Source organism: Oryctolagus cuniculus, chromosome 1 (assembly GCF_964237555.1).
Source record: "Oryctolagus cuniculus chromosome 1, mOryCun1.1, whole genome shotgun sequence".
NCBI lineage: Eukaryota > Metazoa > Chordata > Mammalia > Lagomorpha > Leporidae > Oryctolagus > Oryctolagus cuniculus.
In genome coordinates this window covers 237,362,946-237,386,343 of record NC_091432.1, presented here as the reverse complement: position 1 = coordinate 237,386,343, position 23,398 = coordinate 237,362,946, and the positions used below count along the sequence as shown (strand labels likewise).

The 23,398-nt window shown below is 73.2% G+C and overlaps 1 protein-coding gene across 5 annotated transcripts; it reads left to right on the top strand.

Moving 5' to 3' along the window:
• Positions 1 to 1,295: 1,295 nt before the first annotated feature.
• On the top strand, positions 1,296 to 22,663 carry ABCA2 (ATP binding cassette subfamily A member 2). Of its 5 annotated transcripts, none has more exons than XM_070066814.1 (48): positions 1,296 to 1,453; positions 3,894 to 3,987; positions 4,759 to 4,870; positions 4,952 to 5,115; positions 5,347 to 5,474; positions 5,578 to 5,688; positions 5,876 to 6,085; positions 6,264 to 6,610; positions 7,168 to 7,327; positions 7,664 to 7,792; positions 7,920 to 8,087; positions 8,164 to 8,260; positions 8,418 to 8,591; positions 8,663 to 8,765; positions 8,824 to 8,938; positions 9,018 to 9,208; positions 9,292 to 9,442; positions 9,527 to 9,731; positions 9,848 to 10,012; positions 10,106 to 10,286; positions 10,362 to 10,574; positions 10,740 to 10,936; positions 11,022 to 11,204; positions 11,385 to 11,569; positions 11,966 to 12,086; positions 12,216 to 12,458; positions 12,536 to 12,742; positions 12,834 to 12,936; positions 13,035 to 13,354; positions 13,431 to 13,644; positions 13,725 to 13,830; positions 14,568 to 14,679; positions 14,749 to 14,809; positions 14,901 to 15,075; positions 15,152 to 15,267; positions 15,339 to 15,486; positions 16,840 to 16,963; positions 17,030 to 17,162; positions 17,364 to 17,481; positions 17,564 to 17,742; positions 18,731 to 18,872; positions 19,327 to 19,461; positions 20,303 to 20,406; positions 20,476 to 20,568; positions 21,182 to 21,284; positions 21,381 to 21,518; positions 21,616 to 21,819; positions 22,022 to 22,663. In XM_070066814.1, exons 1-48 carry the CDS (start codon positions 1,328 to 1,330, stop codon positions 22,055 to 22,057), a joined length of 7,344 nt encoding a protein of 2,447 aa, XP_069922915.1. In that variant the 5' UTR covers positions 1,296 to 1,327; the 3' UTR covers positions 22,058 to 22,663. The 5 variants fall into 5 exon arrangements, with proteins under 5 accessions (XP_069922915.1, XP_069922914.1, XP_069922918.1 ...); XM_070066813.1 differs by having other exon boundaries at positions 20,237 to 20,406; XM_070066821.1 differs by lacking the exon at positions 1,296 to 1,453 and adding an exon at positions 3,551 to 3,678 and having other exon boundaries at positions 20,237 to 20,406.
• The last annotated feature ends 735 nt before the right edge of the window (positions 22,664 to 23,398 follow it).

Here is a 23,398-nt window from a genome sequence, read left to right as displayed (position 1 = left end):
CACCTGGGAAAGCAGCAGAAGACGGCCCAAGTGCCTGGGCCCCTGCACCCACGTGGGAGACCCGGAGGAAGCTCCCCGCTCCTGGCCTCAGGTGGGCCCAGTTCTGGTCACGGCAGCCATTTGGGGAGTGAACCAGCGATGGAAGACCTCTCTCGCCTCTGCCTGTGCCTTTCTGTAATTTTAAAAAGACTAAGACTCAGCCGGCGCTGCGGCTCACTTGGCTAATCCTCTGCCTGCAGCACCAGCACCCCGGGTTCTAGTCCTGGTCGGGGCGCCAGATTCTGTCCCGGTTGCTCCTCTTCTGGTCCAGCTCTCTGCTGTGGCCCGGGAGTGCAGTGGAGGATGGCCCAAGTGCTTGGGCCCTGCACCCCATGGGAGACCAGGAGAAGCACCTGGCTCCTGGCTTCGGATCGGCACAGCGCCTGCCATAGCGGCCATTGGGGAGTGAACCAATGGAAGGAAGACCTTTCTCTCTGTCTCTCTCTCACTAACTCTGCCTGCAAAAAAAATAGACTAAGACTCCCCGTGGGAGACCTGCTTGGATAAGGCTTGGGCCCAGTAAAGTTGCTGGCCCAGGGGCCCTGTAACCCCCCCTGCCCCAGGGGCCCTGTTCCCCCCCCCGCCCCAGGGGTCCTGTCCCCCACCACTCCACCCAGGGGCCCTGCCCCCCCCTGTAATCCCAGCAGAGCCACCCGTAGCCGGGTCCGGTGTCACTTGGCCGCCCAGGGTCTCCTTTACGAAGGGCACAGGGGTGGGCGGGTGGTCGTCCCATGCCCGGCACCAGCACGGTTAGTCAGGGGCCTGGAGGGCGCACAGGATGTGGGGTGGCCGGGCTGGGGGCCGCGGGGCCTCCTAGGCTTTCCCCCTGGTACCGGAAGGGGTGAGCAGGGCGTCTCGGGTTAGACAGGGGCCTGGGCACGTCACTTCCACCCCGACCACATGGAGGGGGACATGAGGAGACCCCTCCCCAGACACAGGACAGCCTACAGCCGCAGGCAGGGAGGGGGACATGAGGAGACCCTCCCCACATACAAGACAGCCTAGCCGCAGGCGGGCCACCGTGAGGAGACCCCTCCCCTACACACACACACACACACACACACACACACACACACACACACAGACACGCGCGCGCGGAGCCCCTCCGCCTCAGGCCGGGACTCCCGCAGGGCGGGGGCGGGCGCCCCCTGGCGGCGCGGCGCGCGGCGCCTGTGAGCGCGGGCGGGGCGGGCGCGGGGCGGGCGCGGGGCGCTGCGGCCGGGCCGCCGGGGCGGAGCCAGTGCGGGGCCGGTCCCCGACGCCCGAGCGCCCCGCCCCCGCGCGGGCGATGCCGAGCGGCGCGGCTGGCGGCGGGGCCGGCGCTGAGGCGGCCGGAGAGCGGCCCGCCATGGGTTTCCTGCACCAGCTGCAGCTGCTGCTCTGGAAGAACGTGACGCTCAAGCGCCGCGGCCCGGTGAGCCCGCGCACGTGCGGCCCGCGGGCGCGCGCAGACCCCGGGCGGCGCGGCGGGGCCCCCGCACGGCCCTGCGGGCGCTGGGGGCTCGGGGGCGGGGGCGCGCGGGCCGGGCCGCCGGCGATCTCCGTGCGCGGCTGAGTCACGGGCCGGCCGCCTTGCGCAGCGCGCTCCCCGGGGCGGCCGCGGGTGGGGGCAGGTGGCCCCGGGCCCCGGCTGGCGGGAGGGAGGCCGCGACTGGGCCTGGACAGAGCGCTGGCCTTGGGGGAGGGGGGCTGCGTCCCGCCGGAGGCTGCGTGTCCGGGGCCCGGCCCCACGGAGCCGGTGCAGGGACCTGTCCCTGCCTCCTCCCGCGCCCCTCCGCCCTTGGGCCGGGCGCACGGTGATCCCGGCGGCACCCCTCGGGCGCGTCCGCCAGCCTCTGCTGGCCCTCGCTCCTCCGCGATGTCCTTCGGGGCCAGCCAGGCCACCCTGAATCCCAGCGCCCAGTCGTCCGCAGGGGCCAGGTCTCTGGCTGGTTCCCCTCCCCACCGGCTCCCCTGGGGGCTGAGGGTGCAGGACTCAGCCGCACTGGGTGACAGGTCCCTGGGGAGAGGCGCGCTGGGGGGTGGGCACGTGTCCTCAGAGGAGAGTGCTGGGCCCCTTGGGGCTTCTGAAAGGGCCCGGGGGGTTTCTCGGACCGGGTCCCAGGCGGGTGGGGGGCCGAGGAGGGCCTGGGCCCCGGGACCCCTTGGGTTCACCAGCTCCTGCCTGTGTTCCTGAGAGGGGCTGTGGGCAGGTGGGGTGGACGGCGTCCCCGTGGCCTGGCAGCATGGCCCTGGGCACCTGGGCCTGGCCGGGAGCCAGGATCGGGGACACTCCCTGTCCTGGGTGCCTGGGCTTGGTGTCTGGGGACAGCATGAGCTTGCATTGCTGTCAGCCCCAGGTTCCCGTCCGGAATGGCCTCCCAGGGCCCAGGAGCAGAGGCCGCGAGGGGGGCCCTGCGTCCAGGGGGCTCCCAGGTCAGGGAGGGAGCGGGGGGCTCGTGGGCACCTGGCAAGGAAGTGGGAAGTGCCCACTGCCCCGGCCTCAGGAGCGGGCTCCCTGTGAGGTCCCGTGGCCGCTGCCAGGGAGACCTTCGTCCAGGGAGGCTGGGTCCTCGCTCCCCTTGCAGCGTGTGCCTGGGGCTGGCTGCGCCCCTGCCCTCCTGGGGAGGGTCCCGGCTCCGTGGCCGGGGGCCTTGCCCGGTGCCGTGTGCCACGCCAGGGGCAGGGTGCACCTGTGCCTGCTGCTTCCCCTCCCAAGCTCTGTGCCTCGGTTTCCCTGTCTGGGTGTGGCAGGTGGACGTGGGTCTGCCCTGGGGTTGCAGGCTGCCCTTGGCCATGCGCTCTGGGTGGCTGTGAGGCAGGGAACCCTTGGGCCCCACTCATCTGCCCCCCTGGACACGGCAGGGAGGGGGCGCAGGGCCCCGGCGTCGGGCTGGCCTGGAAGGACTGAGCGTTGGTCACCTGCAGGCACCCGTGCGGGGCCCCCAGGTGGTGCCCGACCTGTGCCGCCTGCCTGTAACCAGATGCCCCTGCCGCCGCCCGCCCGCCTGCCAACCAGGACTCTCCTCCTCCCGGCAGCTCGTGCGCGGCCGTTGCTATAGCGATGGGGGAGGCAGCCCTGGCCTGTTGCTGCAGTGAGGCAGAGGAGGTGCCCGGCGGCAGGGCGGGTGTGGGCGGGGCTGGCACCTCGGACGTGACCCCTGCCTCCAGTCACCGGTGCCCCTGCCCGTGTGGCCTGCGCCTGTCCCGCAGCCCTGGGCGCCTGCAGTGCCTCCTGGGCTGGCGCGGGGAGGGGTGGAGGCTGGCACGGGCTGGGCGGGCGTGGGGTGAGGACACACAGCGTGGTGTTCCCGACCACAGAACACCATTGTCAGCGTGCAGTAAACAGCAGGGGCCGCCTCACCCCAGGGCTGGGGGCTGGGGCAGGGGGAGGGGGAGGGGCACCTGCTCTCTGCTCCCTGGGCCCCCAGAGGGCACCCCCACCCGTCTCCTGGAGCCCAGGGGTCCGGGCTAGAGCTGGTAAAAGCCCTGCAGGTGAATCTGACGGTGGACCCCCGAGCCCCCACACCGGGAGCAGGTGCTGTCGGGACTCACCTGGGTGCCTGCCCCAGGAGCAGGAGCTTTGGGGGGGGGCGGGGCAGAAGGCAGTGCCTCTGGCTGGGAGGCCAATGACCCGGGCTCATCCCCCCAGGCCTCACGGTGGGTGCAGGGCGCGTGGTGGTGGGGAAGAGGGGCCATGGGGATTCTGGCAGGCGGCCTGCAAGTTGGGGGCTGGGGTCAGCTGGGCAGGTGCGTGGTCCCAGTGGGTGAGCTGGGGCACGGGCAGCTCGGCTTCCTGGCCGTGGGGAGGCCGCGGGCGCCTGCCAACCCCCGGGCTGCGCGCACAGGCGGCCTCATGGGCCCGTCCTTTCCAGTGGGTCCTGGCCTTCGAGATCTTCATCCCGCTGGTCCTCTTCTTCATCCTGCTGGGGCTGCGGCAGAAGAAGCCCACCATCTCCGTGAAGGAAGGTGAGGGTGCGCGCACGGCCCGGGCCCGGCACGGCGGGCGGGCGGCCCCGAGGCTCCCTGTGCGGTCTCGGCCGCGGCTCCCGGCTGGGCTGCGGAGCTTGTGGCTGGCCGGGGCACTCACTGGTCTCTGTTCTGTTTCGGCCCCCACCCCCGCATGGTCTCTTGTCCTCGGCCTGGTCTGCATGCAGTCTGTAAGTGTGCCGCTGTCCTGTCCTCGCCGGCACAGGCAGCCGCCGCAGGGTGCGGCTTCCACCCCCACCCCCGGTCCTGCTTGCTTTAACGGCCAGCTCTCGACTGGGTGGGGCGGGTGGGTAGGGAGCGGCCAGGCTCCCTGGGCTGCTGCTGCCCAGTCGGCCGTGAGGCTGGTTCTCCACCAGGGTGTCCGTGGGGCCTAGGGGTGGGGCACCGGGCTGGCCTGGCTACTCCCACTTCTTACCTCTACTCACCCTGCTAACTGGCTGGCCAGAGAGGTCAGAGGTCACTGCCCCGTGGGGCCCTGTGTGCTCCCCGGGGTCTCTGGACGGCCACACCTGAGATTTATCTGGTGGTGGTGGGGCGGTGGTCCCAGGGCTGAAGGCATCCTCGGGGGTCCCCCTGGGAAGCGGTGCTGAGTGTCCCTTTGACCTCTGACCTGCTGGAGTCCCATGCGCTGGGGCTCCAGGCCCTCTGCCCTCTCGCTGCCACACTGCCTCCTTGCCCATCCTCCCCTGCGCGTCCCCTGCCCGACCCCCTCCCGGACCTGACCGCTCCGCCCCTCCTGTCGCCCACCAGCCTTCTACACGGCCGCGCCCCTGACATCAGCCGGCATCCTGCCGGTCATGCAGTCACTGTGTCCCGATGGCCAGCGGGACGAGTTCGGCTTCCTGCAGTACGCCAACTCCACGTGAGTGCCGCCCCGCCCGCAGGAGCTGGCTGCCCTGCCCCGCCCCGCCCCTCCCGGTGGGTGACGCCCGATGTGGTGCAGGGTCACCCAGCTGCTGGAACGCCTCAACCGCGTGGTGGAGGAGGGCAACCTGTTTGACCCGGCGCGGCCCAGCCTGGGCTCGGAGCTCGAGGCCCTGCGCCAGCACCTGGAGGCCCTTGGCTCGGGCCCAGGCACCTGGGAGAGCGGCGTGGACAGATCTGCAGGTGCGCCCCGTGGGCAGGGGGAGGGCTGGTGCTGAGGGCCTGACGCTGCCACCACCCCAGCCCTGCTGGTGTGCACGCCGGAGCCTGGGGTGGGCCCTGCCCCCAGCAGCCCCCAGCAGCCCCCAGCAGCCCCCGGTCGCTGAGCCAGGGTGCCAGGGGCTGGGCCCTGAGCCCACGTGGGTGCCTCCGCCGGGCGGCCTGGCCCCTCAGCGCTGCCTCCTTCCTGTCCAGTGTCCTCCTTCTCGCTGGACTCCGTGACCAGGGACCCAAGGGAGCTCTGGCGCTTCCTGACGCAGAACCTGTCGCTGCCCAACAGCACAGCCCAGGCCCTGCTGGCCGCCCGCGTGGACCCGCCCGAGGTGAGGCGGTGCGGTGGGGACAGCGCCGGCCTGGCCGCGCCCTCTGCCCCCGGGGCAGGAAGCGGGAGGCACGTGCGGCTGAGCCGTGCGCCCCACACGCCAGGTCCGTCGCCTGCTCTTTGGCCGTTGGCCTGCCCTGGGTGCCGAGGCGGGCTTCCCCAGGGGTCAGGAGCCCTGGAGCCACCTGGGCAGCAGCCCCCTGTTCCGGATGGAGGTGAGGAGGCCTTCTGGGGAGACGGGCTGTGCTGCTGGCTCGGTCCGGGTGGGGATGCCGCCGAGGAGCCTGTGGCCAGCAGGGGGCAGGGTGGAAGCGGGTCTGGCGGCGCGGGTGGGCTGGAGGCTGGCCCGAGGCTGCGGAGCTCCTGCCGTGGCCCCAGCTGTCCCCTGCGTCCGGCCTGCAGGAGCTGCTGCTGGCCCCCGCCCTCCTGGAGCAGCTCACGTGTTCCGGGGAGCTGGGCCAGATCCTCACGGCGCCCCGGGGACAGCAGGCAGCCCTGCAGGCCTACCGGGACACGGTGTGCAATGGGCAGGCTGCGGCTCGTGCCCGGCGCTTCTCCGGGCTGGCTGCTGAGCTCCGGACCCAGCTGGACATGGCCAAGATCGCCCAGCAGGTGAGGCCCTGCCCGCCCGCTGGCCAGCAGGCCTGCTCACCAGGCTGGAGGAGGCACTGGGGCCACTCTGAGCCCTTGGTGGCTCCCAGGCGCCAGACCGCGCGAGGGATGGTGCCGGCGGGTGGACGGGCGCCCAGAGCTCCTGAGACGGTGCCGTGACCTGGCCCTCTGCCCTCAGCTGGGCCTGGGTGCCCCCAACGGCTCCGCACCCCAGCAGCAGGCGCCCCCCCCACAGAAGCTGCAGACGCTTCTGGGGGACCTGCTGGACGCCCAGAAGATCCTGCAGGACGTGGACGTCCTGTCGGCCCTGGCCCTGCTGCTGCCCCAGGGTGCCTGCAAGGGCCGGGCGCCTGCGGCACCGCCCGGCAGCCCCGGAGGGGCGTCCAACGGCACTGGGGCGGGAGCGGGGCCAGGCCCCAACGCCACGGCCGAGGAAGGCGCCCCCGCGGCGGCGATGCAGGGCCAGTGCTCGGCCTTCGTGCAGCTCTGGGCTGGCCTGCAGCCCATCCTGTGTGGCAACAACCGGTAGGTCGGTGGCGGGTCCCCCAGGCCTGGCCCAGATGCCCGGTGCCCACGCCTGAGGTCCCTCCCAGCCCAGGCCCCTCCCCGACCCCCTCCCCATCCCCCCAGCACCATAGAACCAGAGGCCCCACCCCTGACCCCCTCCCCGCCCAGACCCCTCCCCTGACCCCTCCCCGCCCCCCAGCACCATCGAGCCAGAGGCTGCTCCCCTGACCCCTCCCCTGCCCCCTCCCCGCCCCCCCAGCACCATCGAGCCAGAGGCCCCACCCCTGACCCCCTCCCCGCCCAGACCCCTCCCCTGACCCCCTCCCCTAACCCCTCCCCGCCCCCCCAGCACCATCGAGCCAGAGGCTGCTCCCCTGACCCTCTCCCTGCCCAGACCCCTCCCCTGACCCCTCCCCAACCCCCTCCCCGCCCAGACCCCTCCCCTGACCCCTCCCCGCCCCCCGCCCCCCAGCACCATCGAGCCGGAGGCTGCTCCCCTGACCCCTCCCCGACCCCCTCCCCGCCCAGACCCCTCCCCTGACCCCTCCCCTGACCCCTCCCCCCCCGCCCCCCAGCACCATCGAGCCGGAGGCCCTGCGCAGCGGCAACATGAGCTCCCTGGGGTTCACAAGCAAGGAGCAGCGGAACCTGGGCCTCCTCGTGCACCTGATGACCAGCAACCCCAAAGTCCTGTACGCGCCCGCCGGCTCTGAGGCCGACCGGGTCATCCAGAAGGTGCGGGCCTGGCGCCCGGGCAGGGCGGCTGGGAGAGTCGGTGTGGGAGGGCCGGGACCTGGCGCACCTGCAGCTGGGGGCCCCTGTGGCTGGGGACGGTGCTGGCGGAGGGGCCCCGCGTCCTGAGACCTCGCAGTGGGCGTCTGAGGCCACTGGGAGGCAGAGGTCATGTCCGGAGCTGGTGGGAGCCCGGGAGGGGAGAGCCTGGCTGAGCCCAGGTCCTGGGCAGCGAGATGGCCGCTGGGAGATGGGGCCCGGGGACCAAGGGCACAGCGGGCTTCCTGTGAGTCCGGGAGGGGCCGGCACTGACCTCCACGCTGCCCGCCCCCTCTGCAGGCCAACGAGACGTTTGCCTTCGTGGGCAACGTGACTCACTACGCCCAGGTCTGGCTCAACATCTCCGCCGAGATCCGCGGCTTCCTGGAGCAGGGCAGGCTGCAGCAGCACTTGCGCTGGCTGCAGCAGGTGCCGTGGGGGCGGGGCCGGGCCGTGGGGGCGGGGCGGGGCGGGGCCGGGCACAGCCGGGCGGGCTGGGCTGGCAGAGGGGGTGCGGGCCCCCACCCCAGCCGGCGCCAGCCTCCCACCCCCACAGTACGTGGCGGAGCTTCGGCTGCACCCCGAGGCCATGAACCTGTCTCTGGATGAGCTGCCGCCGGCATTGCGTCAGGACAACTTCTCGCTGCCCAACGGCTCAGCCCTCCTGCAGCAGCTGGACACGATCGACAACGCGGCCTGCGGCTGGATCCAGTTCATGTCCAAGGTGGGCCACACGGCCCCCGCCGCTGCCCGGGGCCTCACCTGCCCAGGGCCGGCTGCAACGATGCCCCTGCCCCTAGGTGAGCGTGGACATCTTCAAGGGCTTCCCGGACGAGGAGAGCATCGTCAACTACACACTCAACCAGGCCTACCAGGACAACGTCACCGTGTTCGCCAGTGAGCCGCCCCGCCCCGCCCCCAGAGCCGCGTCCAGGCTCCGCCCTCCCGCACCCCCTCCAGGGGCTCCCCAGTCCCCGGGGTGGTCGCCCACAGGACGGCTCCCTCCTGACCCAGAGCCGTGTCCAGGCTCGGCCCGCCCCTGCCCCGCCCCCAGGTGTGATCTTCCAGACCAGGAAGGACGGCTCCCTCCCGCCCCACGTCCACTACAAGATCCGCCAGAACTCCAGCTTCACCGAGAAAACCAACGAGATCCGCCGGGCCTACTGGCGCCCGGGCCCCAACACAGGCGGCCGCTTCTACTTCCTGTACGGCTTCGTCTGGATCCAGGGTGAGGCCCCGGGGCGGGCGGGCGGGGGCGTGGGGGCGTGGGGCGTGGGCTGATGGCCGCCCCGCCCGCAGACATGATGGAGCGTGCCATCATCAACACCTTCGTGGGCCACGACGTGGTGGAGCCGGGCAGCTACGTGCAGGTGTTCCCGTACCCCTGCTACACCCGGGACGAGTGAGTGCCGGGCGGGGGGGGGCGCGCGCGGGGGTGGGCCGCTCACCCCTGCCCCCAGCTTCCTGTTTGTCATCGAGCACATGATGCCGCTGTGCATGGTGATCTCCTGGGTCTACTCCGTGGCCATGACCATCCAGCACATCGTGGCCGAGAAGGAGCACCGGCTCAAGGAGGTGGGGCCCGGGCGCGCGGGGCTGGGGGGGGGCCGTGCCCGCCGCCCCGCCCCGGCCCGACCCGCCTGCTGGCCCGCAGGTCATGAAGACGATGGGCCTGAACAACGCGGTGCACTGGGTGGCCTGGTTCATCACGGGCTTCGTGCAGCTGTCCATCTCGGTGACGGCGCTCACGGCCATCCTCAAGTACGGCCAGGTGCTGCTGCACAGCCACGTGCTCATCATCTGGCTCTTCCTGGCCGTCTACGCCGTGGCCACCATCATGTTCTGGTGCGCCTCGGCCCGGGCGGGCGGGCTCGGGGCGGGGACCCAGGAGAGCTCCCGGGACTGACGGCCGCGCGCCCCCCGCCCAGCTTCCTGGTGTCCGTGCTCTACTCCAAGGCCAAGCTGGCCTCAGCCTGCGGCGGCATCATCTACTTTCTGAGCTACGTGCCCTACATGTACGTGGCCATCCGGGAGGAGGTGGCCCACGACAAGATCACCGCCTTCGAGAAGTGCATCGCGGTGAGCGGCGGGGGCCGGGGGCAGGGCCAGGGCCAGCCGGGTGTCCACTCCGCCAGCCGCCCGCTGACCCCGCGCTCTCCTCAGTCCCTGATGTCCACAACGGCCTTCGGCCTGGGCTCCAAGTACTTCGCGCTGTACGAGGTGGCCGGCGTGGGCATCCAGTGGCACACGTTCAGCCAGTCCCCCGTGGAGGGGGACGACTTCAACCTGCTGCTGGCCGTCATCATGCTGATGGTGGACGCGGTCGTGTACGGCGTGCTCACCTGGTACATCGAGGCTGTGCACCCAGGTACCGGCGGCTCCGGGACGGTCCCGGGGGCAGCGGGGGCAGCGGGGGCGGCTCCCCAGGCGGGCGCTGGGCCGGTGAGGTGTCCGGTCAGCTCCCCTCCCCTCCCTGGCCCCCAGGCATGTACGGGCTGCCCCGGCCCTGGTACTTCCCACTGCAGAAGTCCTACTGGCTGGGCAGCGGGCGGACAGAGGCGTGGGAGTGGAGCTGGCCGTGGGCCCGCGCCCCCCGCCTCAGCGTCATGGAGGAGGACCAGGCCTGCGCCATGGAGAGCCGGCGCTTCGGTGAGGCAGGCCCCGGGGCGCTGGCCGGGCCTGGGGAGCTGGGGCAGCCCCCGCCCACCTTGCTGACCGCCCCCACCCCCGCCCCGGGTGCAGAGGAGATGCGAGGCATGGAGGAGGAGCCCACCCACCTGCCCCTGGTGGTCTGCGTGGACAAGCTCACCAAGGTGTACAAGAACGACAAGAAGATGGCCCTCAACAAGCTGAGCCTCAACCTCTACGAGAACCAGGTGGTCTCCTTCCTGGGCCACAACGGGGCGGGCAAGACCACCACCATGTGAGTGCCCGCGCGGGGCGGGGGCGCCGGCCTGGGCGGGCGGCTGGGCGGGCGTCCTGAGCGGCCTCCCTCTAGGTCCATCCTGACCGGCCTGTTCCCGCCCACGTCCGGCTCGGCCACCATCTACGGCCACGACATCCGCACCGAGATGGACGCGATCCGCAAGAACCTGGGCATGTGCCCGCAGCACAACGTGCTCTTCGACCGCCTCACGGTGGAGGAGCACCTGTGGTTCTACTCGCGGCTCAAGAGCATGGCGCCGGCCGAGATCCGCAAGGAGATGGACAAGTGGGCGGGGCTCGCGCGGGGGCGGGGCGGGGCGAGGGCGGGGTCGCAGACGCAGGGTCGTGGGGCGGGGCGGGGGCGGGGCCGAGCCGCGGGGGAAGGGGTGGAGGTGGGATGCAGGGGCGGCGCCGGGCGCGGGAGGGCCCACGTCCTGCTGCCTCTGCCCAGGATGATCGAGGACCTGGAGCTGTCCAACAAGCGGCACTCGCTGGTGCAGACGCTGTCCGGGGGCACCAAGCGTAAACTCTCCGTGGCCATCGCCTTCGTGGGCGGCTCCCGCGCCGTCATCCTGGACGAGCCCACCGCCGGCGTGGACCCCTACGCCCGCCGAGCCATCTGGGACCTCATCTTGAAGTACAAGCCGGGTGCGTGGGGCCCGCGGGGGTGTGCGCCTGTGCGCTGCGCGCCTGCGCTGCGGCCGCGCCCCCCTGACCGCCCCCGGTCCCGCAGGACGCACCATCCTGCTGTCCACCCACCACATGGACGAGGCCGACCTGCTGGGCGACCGCATCGCCATCATCTCCCACGGGAAGCTCAAGTGCTGCGGCTCCCCCCTCTTCCTCAAGGGCGCCTACGGCGACGGGTACCGCCTCACGCTGGTTAAGCGGCCTGCGGAGCCTGGGGGTCCCCAAGGTCTGTGCTGAGGCCACCCCTGCCCTGGGACCCGTCCCGCAGACCCCGAGACGGAGACGCGGGCCCGGGATGCGGGCTGAGCCCTGCCCGCCGCCCCTCGTGACCTGGTCGGTCCTTGTCCCGGGTGCCTCCACCCCTGCTCCCTGGGGTGAATGCCGCCTGCTCCCCTTCCCCTCCCAGAGCCAGGGCTGGCGTCCAGCCCCCCAGGCCGGGCCCAGCTGAGCCACTGCTCCGAGCCGCAGGTGTCCCAGTTCATCCGCAAGCACGTGGCCTCCTGCCTGCTGGTGTCGGACACGAGCACCGAGCTCTCCTACATCCTGCCCAGCGAGGCCACCAAGAAGGGGGCCTTCCAGCGCCTCTTCCAGGTGTGCGCGTGGGGCGGCTTGGGGCGGGGAAGGGCATGGTAGGGCGTGGTGGAGGTGGAGCAGAGGCTGGGTGGATGGGGCGTGGGGGCGTGGCGGAGGCGTGGCAGAGGCGTGGCGGAGCCGTAGGGGGATGGGCATAGTGGGGCGTCTAGGAGGCTTGGGCAGAGGCGTGGCTGCGGCGCGTCATGGCGGGGGCGTGGTGGAGGTGGAGCAGAGACTGGGTGGATGGGGCGGGGCTGGAGCACGTTGTGGCGGAGGCCTGGCTGGAGGGCGTCATGGGGCGTGGTAGAGGCGTGACAGAGGCGGGGAACGGGGCGTGGCTGGGGCTGGCGGGGGCGTGAGGGGCGTGTCATGGCGGGGCTTGCGGCAGGTGCTGAGCCTCCCGGCCCTGTCTAGAGCCTGGAGTGCAGCCTGGACGCCCTGCACCTGAGCAGCTTTGGGCTGATGGACACGACGCTCGAGGAGGTGTTCCTCAAGGTGTCGGAGGAGGACCAGTCGCTGGAGAACAGCGAGGCCGGTGAGAGCCCGCCGCCCGCCCCCAGGCCCTCCAGGACCTGTGAGGCTGCCTGGTCCCGCGGATGGGGGCTCCAGACTGGCGGGCGGGGGTCCTGAGCCCCACCCCCTCCGCCGGGGCCTGTTTCCACAGACATGAAGGAGTCCAGGAAGGAGGCGCTGCCCGGGCCGGAGGGCCTGGCGTCGGCGCAGGGTCCGGCCGGCAGCCTGGCGCGGTGCGCGGAGCTGGCGCAGTCGCAGGCGTCGCTGCAGTCCGTGTCCTCGGTGGGCTCCGCCCGCGGCGACGAGGGAGCCGGCTACGCCGACGTCTACGGCGACTACCGCCCCCTCCTCGACAGCGAGAACACGCAGGACGCGGAGGGCGCCAGCCTGCAAGGTGGGGGCGGCCGGGTGCGGCCGGCGGGCCCAGAGCTGGGCGCGCGCCGCCGGCTCAGCCCGCACCTGTCTGTGCAGAGGCCGAGGCTGAGGCCCTCACGCGGGCCGGCCAGGGCGGCCGCAAGCTGGAGGGCTGGTGGCTGAAGGTGCGCCAGTTCCACGGGCTGCTCGTCAAGCGATTCCACTGCGCCCGCCGCAACTCCAAGGCCCTCTGCTCCCAGATCCTGCTGCCCGCCTTCTTCGTCTGCGTGGCCATGACCGTGGCGCTGTCCGTGCCCGAGATCGGTAGGCCCCCTGCCCCACTGGGCCTCTGGGGGCTGCGGCCTGGGGGCTGCCGGCCGGCGTGGGCACTGGCCGGCTCCTGCTCTCCCCGCAGGTGACCTGCCCCCGCTGGTGCTGTCCCCCTCCCAGTACCACAACTACACCCAGCCGCGCGGCAACTTCATTCCCTATGCCAATGAGGAGCGCCGGGAATACCGGTGAGGCCTGGGGGAGGATGGGCGGGGGGGGAGCCAGGGCGGGCCGCGGGGGCGGGGCCCAGCCTGAGAGGCCCCCACTCCTGCCCTCGCACCTGCAGGCTCCGACTGTCGCCCGACGCCAGCCCCCAGCAGCTGGTGAGCACCTTCCGCCTGCCCTCGGGGGTCGGCGCCACCTGCGTGCTCAAGTCTCCGGCCAACGGCTCGCTGGGGCCGGTGCTGAACCTCAGCAGCGGGGAGTCCCGGCTCCTGGCCGCCCGCTTCTTCGACAGCATGTGCCTGGAGTCATTCACGCAGGGGCTGCCGCTGTCCAACTTCGTGCCGCCCCCTCCCTCGCCCGCCCCGTCCGACGCCCCGCCGGCCCCCGAGGAGGACCTGCTGCAGCCCTGGAACGGCTCCCTGCCGCCCACTGCCGGCCCAGGTACCGCGGGGCGGCTCCGGCAGAGGCGGGGCGGGCGCCACGCCGGGCTGCTCACCGCGCCATGCTGTGCCCGCAGAGACCTGGCCATCAGCGCCGTCCCTGCCGCGCCTGGTGCGGGAGCCGGTCCGCTGCACCTGCTCCGCGCAGGGCACGGGCTTCTCCTGCCCCAGCAGCGTGGGCGGGCACCCGCCCCAGATGCGCGTGGTCACGGGCGACATCCTGACCGACATCACCGGCCACAACGTCTCCGAGTACCTGCTCTTCACCTCTGACCGCTTCCGGCTGCACCGGTGAGCCTGCACGGAGGGGTGTGGGCGAGGGGCCGCTGGCCAGCGCCTGCCTGGCCCTCTCACCGTCCACCTCCCGTCAGGTACGGGGCCATCACCTTTGGCAACGTCCTGAAGTCCATCCCTGCCTCCTTCGGTGCTCGGGCCCCACCTATGGTGCGGAAGATCGCGGTGCGTAGGGCAGCCCAGGTGCGTGCTGTGGGGGCTGGGGCCCCGCCTGGGGTCTGCTGTGGCCCAGGGGTCCTGGGGGTCTCTGCCTCTCCCCCAGGTGTCCTGCCCCCCCAGGTGTCCTGCCCCCCTCCAAGTGTCCTGCCCTCCCCCCAGGTGTCCCACCCCCCCAGGTGTCCCGCCCCTCCCCCCAGGTGTCCCGCCCCTCCCCCAGGTGTCCTGCCCCTCCCCCCAGGTGTCCCACCCCTCCCCCAGGTGTCCTGCCCCCCTCCAGGTGTCCTGCCCTCCCCCAGGTGTCCCGCCCCTCCCCCAGGTGTCCTGTCCCCCTCCAGGTGTCCCGCCCTCCCCCCAGGTGTCCCACCCCCCAGGTGTCCTGCCCCTCCCCCAGGTGTCCTGGCCCTCCCCCGTGCCCAGCGCCCTCTCCCCCCAGGTGTCCTGCCCCCCTCCAGGTGTCCCACCCCTCCCCCAGGTGTCCCACCCCCCAGGTGTCCCGGCCCTCCCCCATGCCCAGCGCTCTCTCCCCCCAGGTGTTCCGCCCCCCCAGGTGTCCCGCCCCTTCCCCAGGTGTCCTGGGCCTCCCCCGTGCCCAGCGCCCTCTCCCCCCAGGTGTCCCGCCCCCCCAGGTGTCCCGCCCCCCCAGGTGTCCCGCCCCTCCCCCAGGTGTCCTGGCCCTCCCCCATGCCCAGCGCCCCTCCCCCAGGTGTCCCGGCCCTCCCCCGTGCCCAGCGCCCTCTCCCCCAGGTGTCCTCTCCCCCCAGGTCTTCTACAACAACAAGGGCTACCACAGCATGCCCACCTACCTCAACAGCCTCAACAACGCCATCCTGCGCGCCAACCTGCCCAAGAGCAAGGGGAACCCGGCAGCCTACGGTGAGCCCGGGCGGCGGGGCGGGGGCCGGCAGGGCAGGGCTGAGGCTGCCCCTCTTTCTCTGTACACAGGCATCACCGTCACCAACCACCCCATGAACAAGACCAGCGCCAGCCTCTCCCTGGACTACCTGTAGGCGGGGGTGGGCGGGGCAGGGCGGCTGGGGCGGGGCGGGGCGGCGGGGCGGCCCTGCGCGGGGCTGAGCTGCCGGCCACGCCCCCAGGCTGCAGGGCACAGACGTGGTCATCGCCATCTTCATCATCGTGGCCATGTCCTTCGTGCCGGCCAGCTTCGTGGTCTTTCTGGTGGCTGAGAAGTCCACCAAGGCCAAGCACCTGCAGTTCGTGAGCGGCTGCAGCCCGGTCATCTACTGGCTGGCCAACTACGTGTGGGACATGGTGCGTGGCCCGGGGGGCCCTCCCCTGCCCGCCCCGCGCCGCCCAGACCTCTCACCCGCCCCCCGCCCCCCGGCAGCTCAACTACCTGGTCCCGGCCACCTGCTGCGTCCTCATCCTGTTCGTGTTCGACCTGCCGGCCTACACGTCGCCCACCAACTTCCCGGCCGTGCTCTCGCTCTTCCTGCTGTACGGGTAAGGGGCCGCGGCCGGGCCGGGCCGCCAGCGCCGGAGCCGGGCAGCCGCTGACCGCCTGCCGCCCACAGGTGGTCCATCACGCCCATCATGTACCCCGCCTCCTTCTGGTTCGAGGTCCCCAGCTCGGCCTACGTGTTCCTCATCGTCATCAACCTCTTCATCGGCATCACGGCCACCGTGGCCACCTTCCTGCTGCAGCTCTTCGAGCACGACAAGGTGGGGGCGGGGGGGGGAGCCGATGGGCCGGGGCGGGCTGTGGGCAAGGCCGGGACTGGGGGGCGGCTGCAGGCGGGGGGGCGGGAGCCGATAGGCCGGGGCGGGCTGTGGGCAAGGCCGGGACTGGGGGGCGGCTGCAGGCGGGGGGGTGGGAGCCGATAGGCCAGGGCGGGCTGTGGGCAAGGCCGGGACTGGGGGGTGGCTGCAGGCGGGGGGGTGGGAGCCGATAGGCCAGGGCGGGCTGTGGGCAAGGCCGGGACTGGGGGGCGGCTGCAGGCGGGGGGGCGGGAGCCGATGGGCCAGGGCGGGCTGTGGGCAAGGCCGGGACTGGGGGGCGGCTGCAGGCGGGGGGGTGGGAGCCGATAGGCCAGGGCGGGCTGTGGGGCAAGCCGGGACTGGGGGGCGGCTGCAGGCGGGGGTGGGAGCCGATAGGCCAGGGCGGGCTGTGGGGCAAGCCGGGACTGGGGGGTGGCTGCAGGTGGGGAGGGGGGGTGGGAGCCGATGGGCCGGGGCGGGCTGTGGGCAAGGCCGGGACTGGGGGGTGGCTGCAGGCGGGGGGGTGGGAGCCGATAGGCCAGGGCGGGCTGTGGGCAAGGCCGGGACTGGGGGGCGGCTGCAGGCGGGGGGGCGGGAGCCGATGGGCCAGGGCGGGCTGTGGGCAAGGCCGGGACTGGGGGGCGGCTGCAGGCGGGGGGGTGGGAGCCGATAGGCCAGGGCGGGCTGTGGGGCAAGCCGGGACTGGGGGGCGGCTGCAGGCGGGGGTGGGAGCCGATAGGCCAGGGCGGGCTGTGGGGCAAGCCGGGACTGGGGGGTGGCTGCAGGCGGGGGGGGGGGGGTGGGAGCCGATGGGCCGGGGCGGGCTGTGGGGCAAGCCGGGACTGGGGGGTGGCTGCAGGCGGGGGGGGGGGGGTGGGAGCCGATAGGCCAGGGCGGGCTGTGGGCAAGGCCGGGACTGGGGGGGGTGGCTGGCAGGCGGGTTGGGGGCGAGGGTCGGCATGCAGAGAGGTGGGGGACAAGACCCACTGGCAGGTGGGTGGGGGTGGGGGTGGGGCCAGTGGGCAGGCAAATGGGGCAGGGATGGGGGCAGGCAGATGGGGCGGGGCCAGGGCAGGCAGATGGGGCGGGGCCAGGGCAGGCAGATGGGGCGGGGCCGGGGCAGGCAGATGGGCGGGGCCGGGGCAGGCAGATGGGTGGGGCCGGGGCAGGCAGATGGGGTGGGGCCGGGGCAGGCAGGTGGGGCGGGGCCAGGGCAGGCAGATGGGCGGGGCCGGGGCAGGCAGATGGGGCGGGGCCGGGGCAGGCAGATGGGGCTGGCCGGGGCAGGGGTGCTGAGCTGTGACCCGGGGCCCCCAGGACCTGAAGCTCGTCAACAGTTACCTCAAGAGCTGCTTCCTCATCTTCCCCAACTACAACCTGGGCCACGGGCTCATGGAGATGGCATACAACGAGTACATCAACGAGTACTACGCCAAGATCGGTGAGCCGCGGCGCCCGGGCGGGGCTGCCCTGCGCCCGCACAGGCCCTGAACCCGCTGCCCCGCAGGCCAGTTCGACAAGATGAAGTCGCCGTTCGAGTGGGACATCGTCACGCGCGGGCTGGTGGCCATGACGGCCGAAGGCTTTGTGGGCTTCCTGCTCACCATCCTGTGCCAGTACAACTTCCTGCGGCAGCCACAGTGAGCCGGGCGCCGCAGGGGCGGGGCGGGGCGGGGCGGGGCGGGGGGACGGAGGCTGGGCATTGCCCACCCCCCACCGCAGCCACAGTGACCTCAGGGGCGGGGGGACGGAGGCCGGGCAATGCCCACCCCCCACCGCAGCCACAGTGACCTCAGGGGCGGGGAGACGGAGGCCGGGCGCTGCCCACTCTGTCCCCCCAGGCGCATGCCAGTGTCCACCAAGCCGGTGGAGGACGACGTGGACGTGGCCAGCGAGCGGCAGCGCGTGCTCCGTGGGGATGCCGACAATGACATGGTCAAGATCGAGAACCTGACCAAGGTGGCCTGGGCCGGGCCGGCGGGCGGCGGGCATGGCGTACCCAGGCCTCCGCCCTGCTCAACGGGCACCCCGCCCCGTCCAGGTGTACAAGTCCCGGAAGATCGGGCGCATCCTGGCCGTGGACCGCCTGTGCCTGGGAGTCCGCCCCGGCGAGTGCTTCGGCCTCCTGGGCGTCAACGGCGCGGGCAAGACCAGCACCTTCAAGATGCTGACGGGGGACGAGAGCACCACGGGGGGCGAGGCCTTCGTGAACGGGCACAGGTACGGGGGGGGCACAGGTGCTCAGAGCACTGCCCCAGGTCGGGGGGGCCAGGGCGCACGGGGGCCGGTGGAGCTGCTGCGGGTCAGGGTGGGGGCCCAGGGCACACGGGTGCTCAGGGTGCTGCCCCAGGTCGGGGGTGGGGGGTCCCAGGGTGCTCAGGGCGCTGCCCCAGGTTGGGGGGTCACACGGGTGCTCAGGGCGCTGCCCCAGGTCAGGGGGGCACACGGGTGCTCAGGGCACTGCCCCAGGTCAGGGGGGGCACACGGGTGCTCAGGGCGCTGCCCCAGGTCAGGGGGGCACACGGGTGCTCAGGGCACTGCCCCAGGTCAGGGGGGGCACACGGGTGCTCAGGGCACTGCCCCAGGTCGGGGGGGGTCCCAGGGTGCTCAGGGCGCTGCCCCAGGTCGGGGGGGTCCCAGGGTGCTCAGGGCGCTGCCCCAGGTCGGGGGTGGGGGGTCCCAGGGTGCTCAGGGCGCTGCCCCAGGTCAGGGGGGGTGCACGGGTGCTCAGGGCACTGTCCCAGGTCGGGGGGGTCCCAGGGTGCTCAGGGCACTGCCCCAGGTCAGGGGGGGCACACGGGTGCTCAGGGCACTGCCCCAGGTCGGGGGGGGGTCCCAGGGTGCTCAGGGCGCTGCCCCAGGTCGGGGGTGGGGGGTCCCAGGGTGCTCAGGGCGCTGCCCCAGGTCAGGGGGGGTGCACGGGTGCTCAGAGCGCTGCCCCAGGTCGGGGGGGGGTCCCAGGGTGCTCAGGGCACTGTCCCAGGTCGGGGGGGTCCCAGGGTGCTCAGGGCACTGTCCCAGGTCGGGGGGGCCCAGGGTGCTCAGGGCACTGTCCCAGGTCAGGGGGGAGGTCCCAGGGTGCTCAGGGCGCTGCCCCAGGTCGGGGGTGGGGGGTCCCAGGGTGCTCAGGGCGCTGCCCCAGGTTGGGGGGGGCCCAGGGTGCGGCCGGGCGCACGGGCTCAGGTGCTCCCGGCCCTGCCGCCCCCAGCGTGCTCCGGGAGCTGCTCCAGGTGCAGCAAAGCCTGGGCTACTGCCCCCAGTTTGACGCCCTGTTCGATGAGCTCACGGCGCGGGAGCACCTGCAGCTCTACACGCGGCTGCGCGGCGTGCCCTGGAAGGAGGAGGCCCGGGTGAGGGGCGGGCTGGGGGCGGGGGGCGGGCCCTGGAAGGAGGAGGCCCGGGTGAGGGGCGGGCTGGGGGCGGGGGGCGTGCCCTGGAAGGAGGAGGCCCGGGTGAGGGGCGGGCTGGGGGCGGGGGGCGGGCCCTGGAAGGAGGAGGCCCTGGTGAGGGCGGGGGTGGTGGTGGTGGTGCGGGCCCTGGAAGGAGGAGGCCTGGGTGAGGGTCCGGCTGGGGGCGGTGGGTGGGCGGGCTCTGGGAGGAGGAGGCCCAGGTGTGGGGGGTGGGTGTGCCCTGGAAGGAGGAGGCCCGGGTGAGGGGCGGGCTGGGGGCGGGGGGCGGGCCCTGGAAGGAGGAGGCCCGGGTGAGGGGCGGGCTGGGGGCGGGGGGCGGGCCCTGGAAGGAGGAGGCCCGGGTGAGGGTCCGGCTGGGGGCGGGGGGCGGGCCCTGACGGCCCCTTCCCTCCAGGTGGTGAAGTGGGCCCTGGAGAAGCTGGAGCTGACCAAGTACGCGGACAAACCCGCCGGCACCTACAGCGGCGGCAACAAACGCAAGCTCTCCACAGCCATCGCCCTAATCGGGTCCCCCGCCTTCATCTTCCTGGTGAGCCCCCGGGAGGGTCCCCGCCTTCATCTTCCTGGTGAGCCCCCGGGAGGGTCCCCGCCTTCATCTTCCTGGGGAGCCCCCGGGAGGGTCCCCGCCTTCATCTTCCTGGGGAGCCCCCGGGAGGGTCCCCGCCTTCATCTTCCTGGTGAGCCCCCGGGAGGGTCCCCGCCTTCATCTTCCTGGGGAGCCCCCGGGAGGGTCCCCGCCTTCATCTTCCTGGTGAGCCCCCAGGGAGGGTCCCCGCCTTCATCTTCCTGGTGAGCCCTCGGGGAGGGTCCCCGCCTTCATCTTCCTGGGGAGCCCCCAGGAGGGTCCCCGCCTTCATCTTCCTGGTGAGCCCCCAGGGAGGGTCCCCGCCTTCATCTTCCTGGTGAGCCCTCGGGGAGGGTCCCCGCCTTCATCTTCCTGGGGAGCCCCCAGGAGGGTCCCCCGCCTTCACCTTCCTGGGGAGCCCCCGGGAGGGTCCCCCGCCTTCACCTTCCTGGGGAGCCCCCGGGAGGGTCCCCCGCCTTCACCTTCCTGGTGAGCCCTCGGGAGGGTCCCCCGCCTTCATCTTCCTGGTGAGCCCCCAGGGAGGGTCCCCTGCCTTCACCTTCCTGGTGTTCCCCCGGGGAGGGTCCCCGCCTGCATCTTCCTGGGGAGCCCCCAGGGAGGGTCCCCGCCTTCATCTTCCTGGGGAGCCCCCGGGAGGGGTCCCCGCCTTCACCTTCCTGGGGAGCCCCATAGCACGGGGGTTTGGTCCCCCGCCCACTGCCCTTTTCCTGGGCCCCAGCCAGCGCTGGCCTGGCAGGGCCCGTGCGGGAGCCCGGCAGCGGCTGAGCCCGATGCCCACCCCCAGGATGAGCCCACCACAGGCATGGACCCCAAGGCCCGGCGCTTCCTCTGGAACCTCATTCTGGACCTCATCAAGACGGGCCGCTCCGTGGTGCTCACGTCCCACAGGTGAGCTCGCCCCCGGCCGCCGCGCCCCGCCCCCAGGGCCCGCGTGCCAGCCCGTGTCTCCGCCCCCAGCATGGAGGAGTGCGAGGCCCTGTGCACGCGCCTGGCCATCATGGTGAACGGTCGGCTGCGCTGCCTAGGCAGCATCCAGCACCTGAAGAACCGGTGAGCCGCGGCGGGGGCGGGGCGGGGCGGGGCCTGCGGGCCGCGGGGGGCGGGGCGGGGCGGGGTCTGCGGGCCCGGCGGGGGCGGGGCGGGGCGGGGCCGGCGGGGGTCTGGGGGCGGGGCGGGGCGGCGCTGGGGCGGGGTCTGCGGGCCTGCGGGGATATGCTGGTGGGCGGGGCGGGGTCTGCGGGCCGCGGGGGGCGGGGCGGGGCGGGGCCGGCGGGGGTCTGGGGGCGGCGCTGGGTCTGCGGGCCGCGGGGGGGCGGGGCGGGGTCTGCGGGCCCGGCGGGGGTCTGGGGGCGGGGCGGGGCGGCGCTGGGGCGGGGTCTGCGGGCCTGCGGGGGGGGTATGCTGGTGGGTGGGGCGGGGCGGGGCGGGGTCTGCGGGCCGGCGCGGGTATGCTGGTGGGTGGGGCGGGGTCTGCGGGCCCGGCGGGGGCGGGGCGGTGCTGGGGCGGGGTCTGCGGGCCTGCGGGGGTATGCTGGTGGGCGGGGCGGGGTCTGCGGGCCCGGCGGGGGTCTGGGGGCGGGGCGGGGTCGGCAGCGCCGGGCGCGGGGGGGGGGGGGGGGTCTGCTGGCGGCACAGGGCCCCGGCCTCCAACCTGTGCCGCCAGCTTTGGAGACGGCTACATGATCACCGTCCGGACCAAGAGCAGCCAGAACGTGAAGGAGGTGGTGCGGTTCTTCACCCGCAACTTCCCGGAGGCCATGCTCAAGGTGGGCGGGGCTCGGGGCGGGGCGGGGCTCGGGGCGGGGCGGGGCGGGCCCGGGCCCCGCCCCGCGCCGCCCCTCTGACTGCCGGCCGCTGCCCAGGAGCGACACCACACGAAGGTGCAGTACCAGCTCAAGTCCGAGCACATCTCGCTGGCCCAGGTGTTCAGCAAGATGGAGCAGGTAGTCGGCGTGCTGGGCATCGAGGACTACTCGGTCAGCCAGACCACCCTGGACAACGTGAGTGCTCGCCTGGCCCTGCCCGCCGCCGCCGCCGCCCGCCGCCGCCGCCCGGCCCGCGCGCCCACCGCCCCGCCCCGCCCCGCCCTGCCTGCAGGTGTTCGTGAACTTCGCCAAGAAGCAGAGCGACAGCCTGGAGCAGGAGATGGAGCCGCCCTCGGCCCTGCAGTCCCCGCTCGGCCGCCTGCTCAGCCTGCTGCGGCCCCGGCCGGCCCCCACGGAGCTCCGGGCGCTGGCGGCCGACGAGCCGGAGGACCTGGACACGGAGGACGAGGGCCTCATCAGCTTCGAGGAGGAGCGGGTGAGCGGGCGGGCCGCCCGGGGCGTCGGGGAGGGGGAGCCAGAGGGGCGCCTGCCGTGCTGAGGTCCAGGGGTCGAGTAGACGGGGAGACAGCGTGGGGGCGGCAGGGACAGGGCCTGGGACGCAGTGGCCCTGGGGGAGGCCAGAGGCGGGGTCCAGGCAGGGGCAGTCCCCACAAGGCCGGCCTGTCTGTTCCCGCCAGGCTCAGCTCTCCTTCAACACGGACACGCTCTGCTGACCACCTGGAGCTGGGACAGGGACGCACGGTGAGGACATCCGTGTCCCCGTGCCACCTGCCAGGGCCTGGGGGCGGAGGCTTAGGACTAAGGGCCTCTTCCTGTCCTCCAGCCCAGCACCGTCCTCGGCCCTGTCCTGTGGTCACTGTGGCCCTTGCCCACTTGTGCCAAAGGCTGGCCCGGCCCCGGGCTGCGCACACCCTCACCCCGCTTTGCCTTAAAGCCTTGGGGTCCGGCCTGGCCCCTTGCCCGCCCACCCAGCTCTGCCCACCGCCCTGGGGTGACCTGGGCTGCTCCGGGCGCTCCCCAACCTTTACCGGCTTCTCTGACCCTGGCGGAGGGGTGGGGCCGGGCCTCGCTCAGGCTGGGTGGTCTCACCTGGCCCTGCTCTGCAGGTGGCTGCCCTGGGGGGTGGGGTGGGGCGGGGCAGGGCAGGTGGAGCAGTGTGGAGAAGCTGCCCCCTCCGAACAGGTGGGGGCCCAGGCCCTGCCCCAGCCCTTCCTCCTGCCTCCGCTCCCCCAGCTTGGCCCCTGCCGACCTCCCCCACCTGGGAGCTGGACCTGTACATAGCGCACAGATGTTTGTTTTCAATAAATAAACAGAAAAGCCCTGGGTGTCCATGTGCTTGCCTGCCAGGGGCTGGCTGTCCCCCAGTGAGCCGCACAGGGCAGCAGCTCTGCCAGGGCCCAGGTGTGGAGCCCAAGGCAGTCGCCCCGACATTCCCTGGGGCCCCACAGGGGCAGGTTACCCCCCGGGGGCTGAGTGGGGGGGGCTGTGCCCGCCTGCATTCCATCTCGCCTGGTTGCTGCCTGTCTGGACGCCGGAGCCCCTGGGCAGGCAGGAGGGCCTGGGGCAGAGCCCAGGGAGCCGTGCAGGCAGGGCCGGGGCTGCTGGGACCTTGTCCCCACACTGACCCACACCTGGGGTCAGCCATGCACCTGCTGCACAAGGTGACTGGGGACAGCAGCACTGACCAGAAGGGTGGGGCCGGCACTGCAGCCGTGCCGCGGAGTCTCCTCGGCCTGAGCCGCTCCTGCAAGCCCCCCCCCCCCCCCGGTGAGGGATGTGGACATGGACCCGAGCTCTGGTCCTCCTCCCCTTTTTCCTCTTTGAAGACTGATTTGTTTGAAAGAGCGACAGAGGGAGGGAGAGCTCATCCATCCCCCGGGTCGCTCCCCAGATGGCTGCAATGGCCCGGCCTGGGCCAGGAGCCGTATCCGGGTCTCCCACGCGGGCGCAGGAGCCGCAGCACCTGGGCCACCCTCCTGCTTTGCCAGGCCGTAGCAGAGAGCTGGACGGGAAGTGGAGCTCTGCCGAGCCTCAGTGCCTGCCCGCTCCGGCTC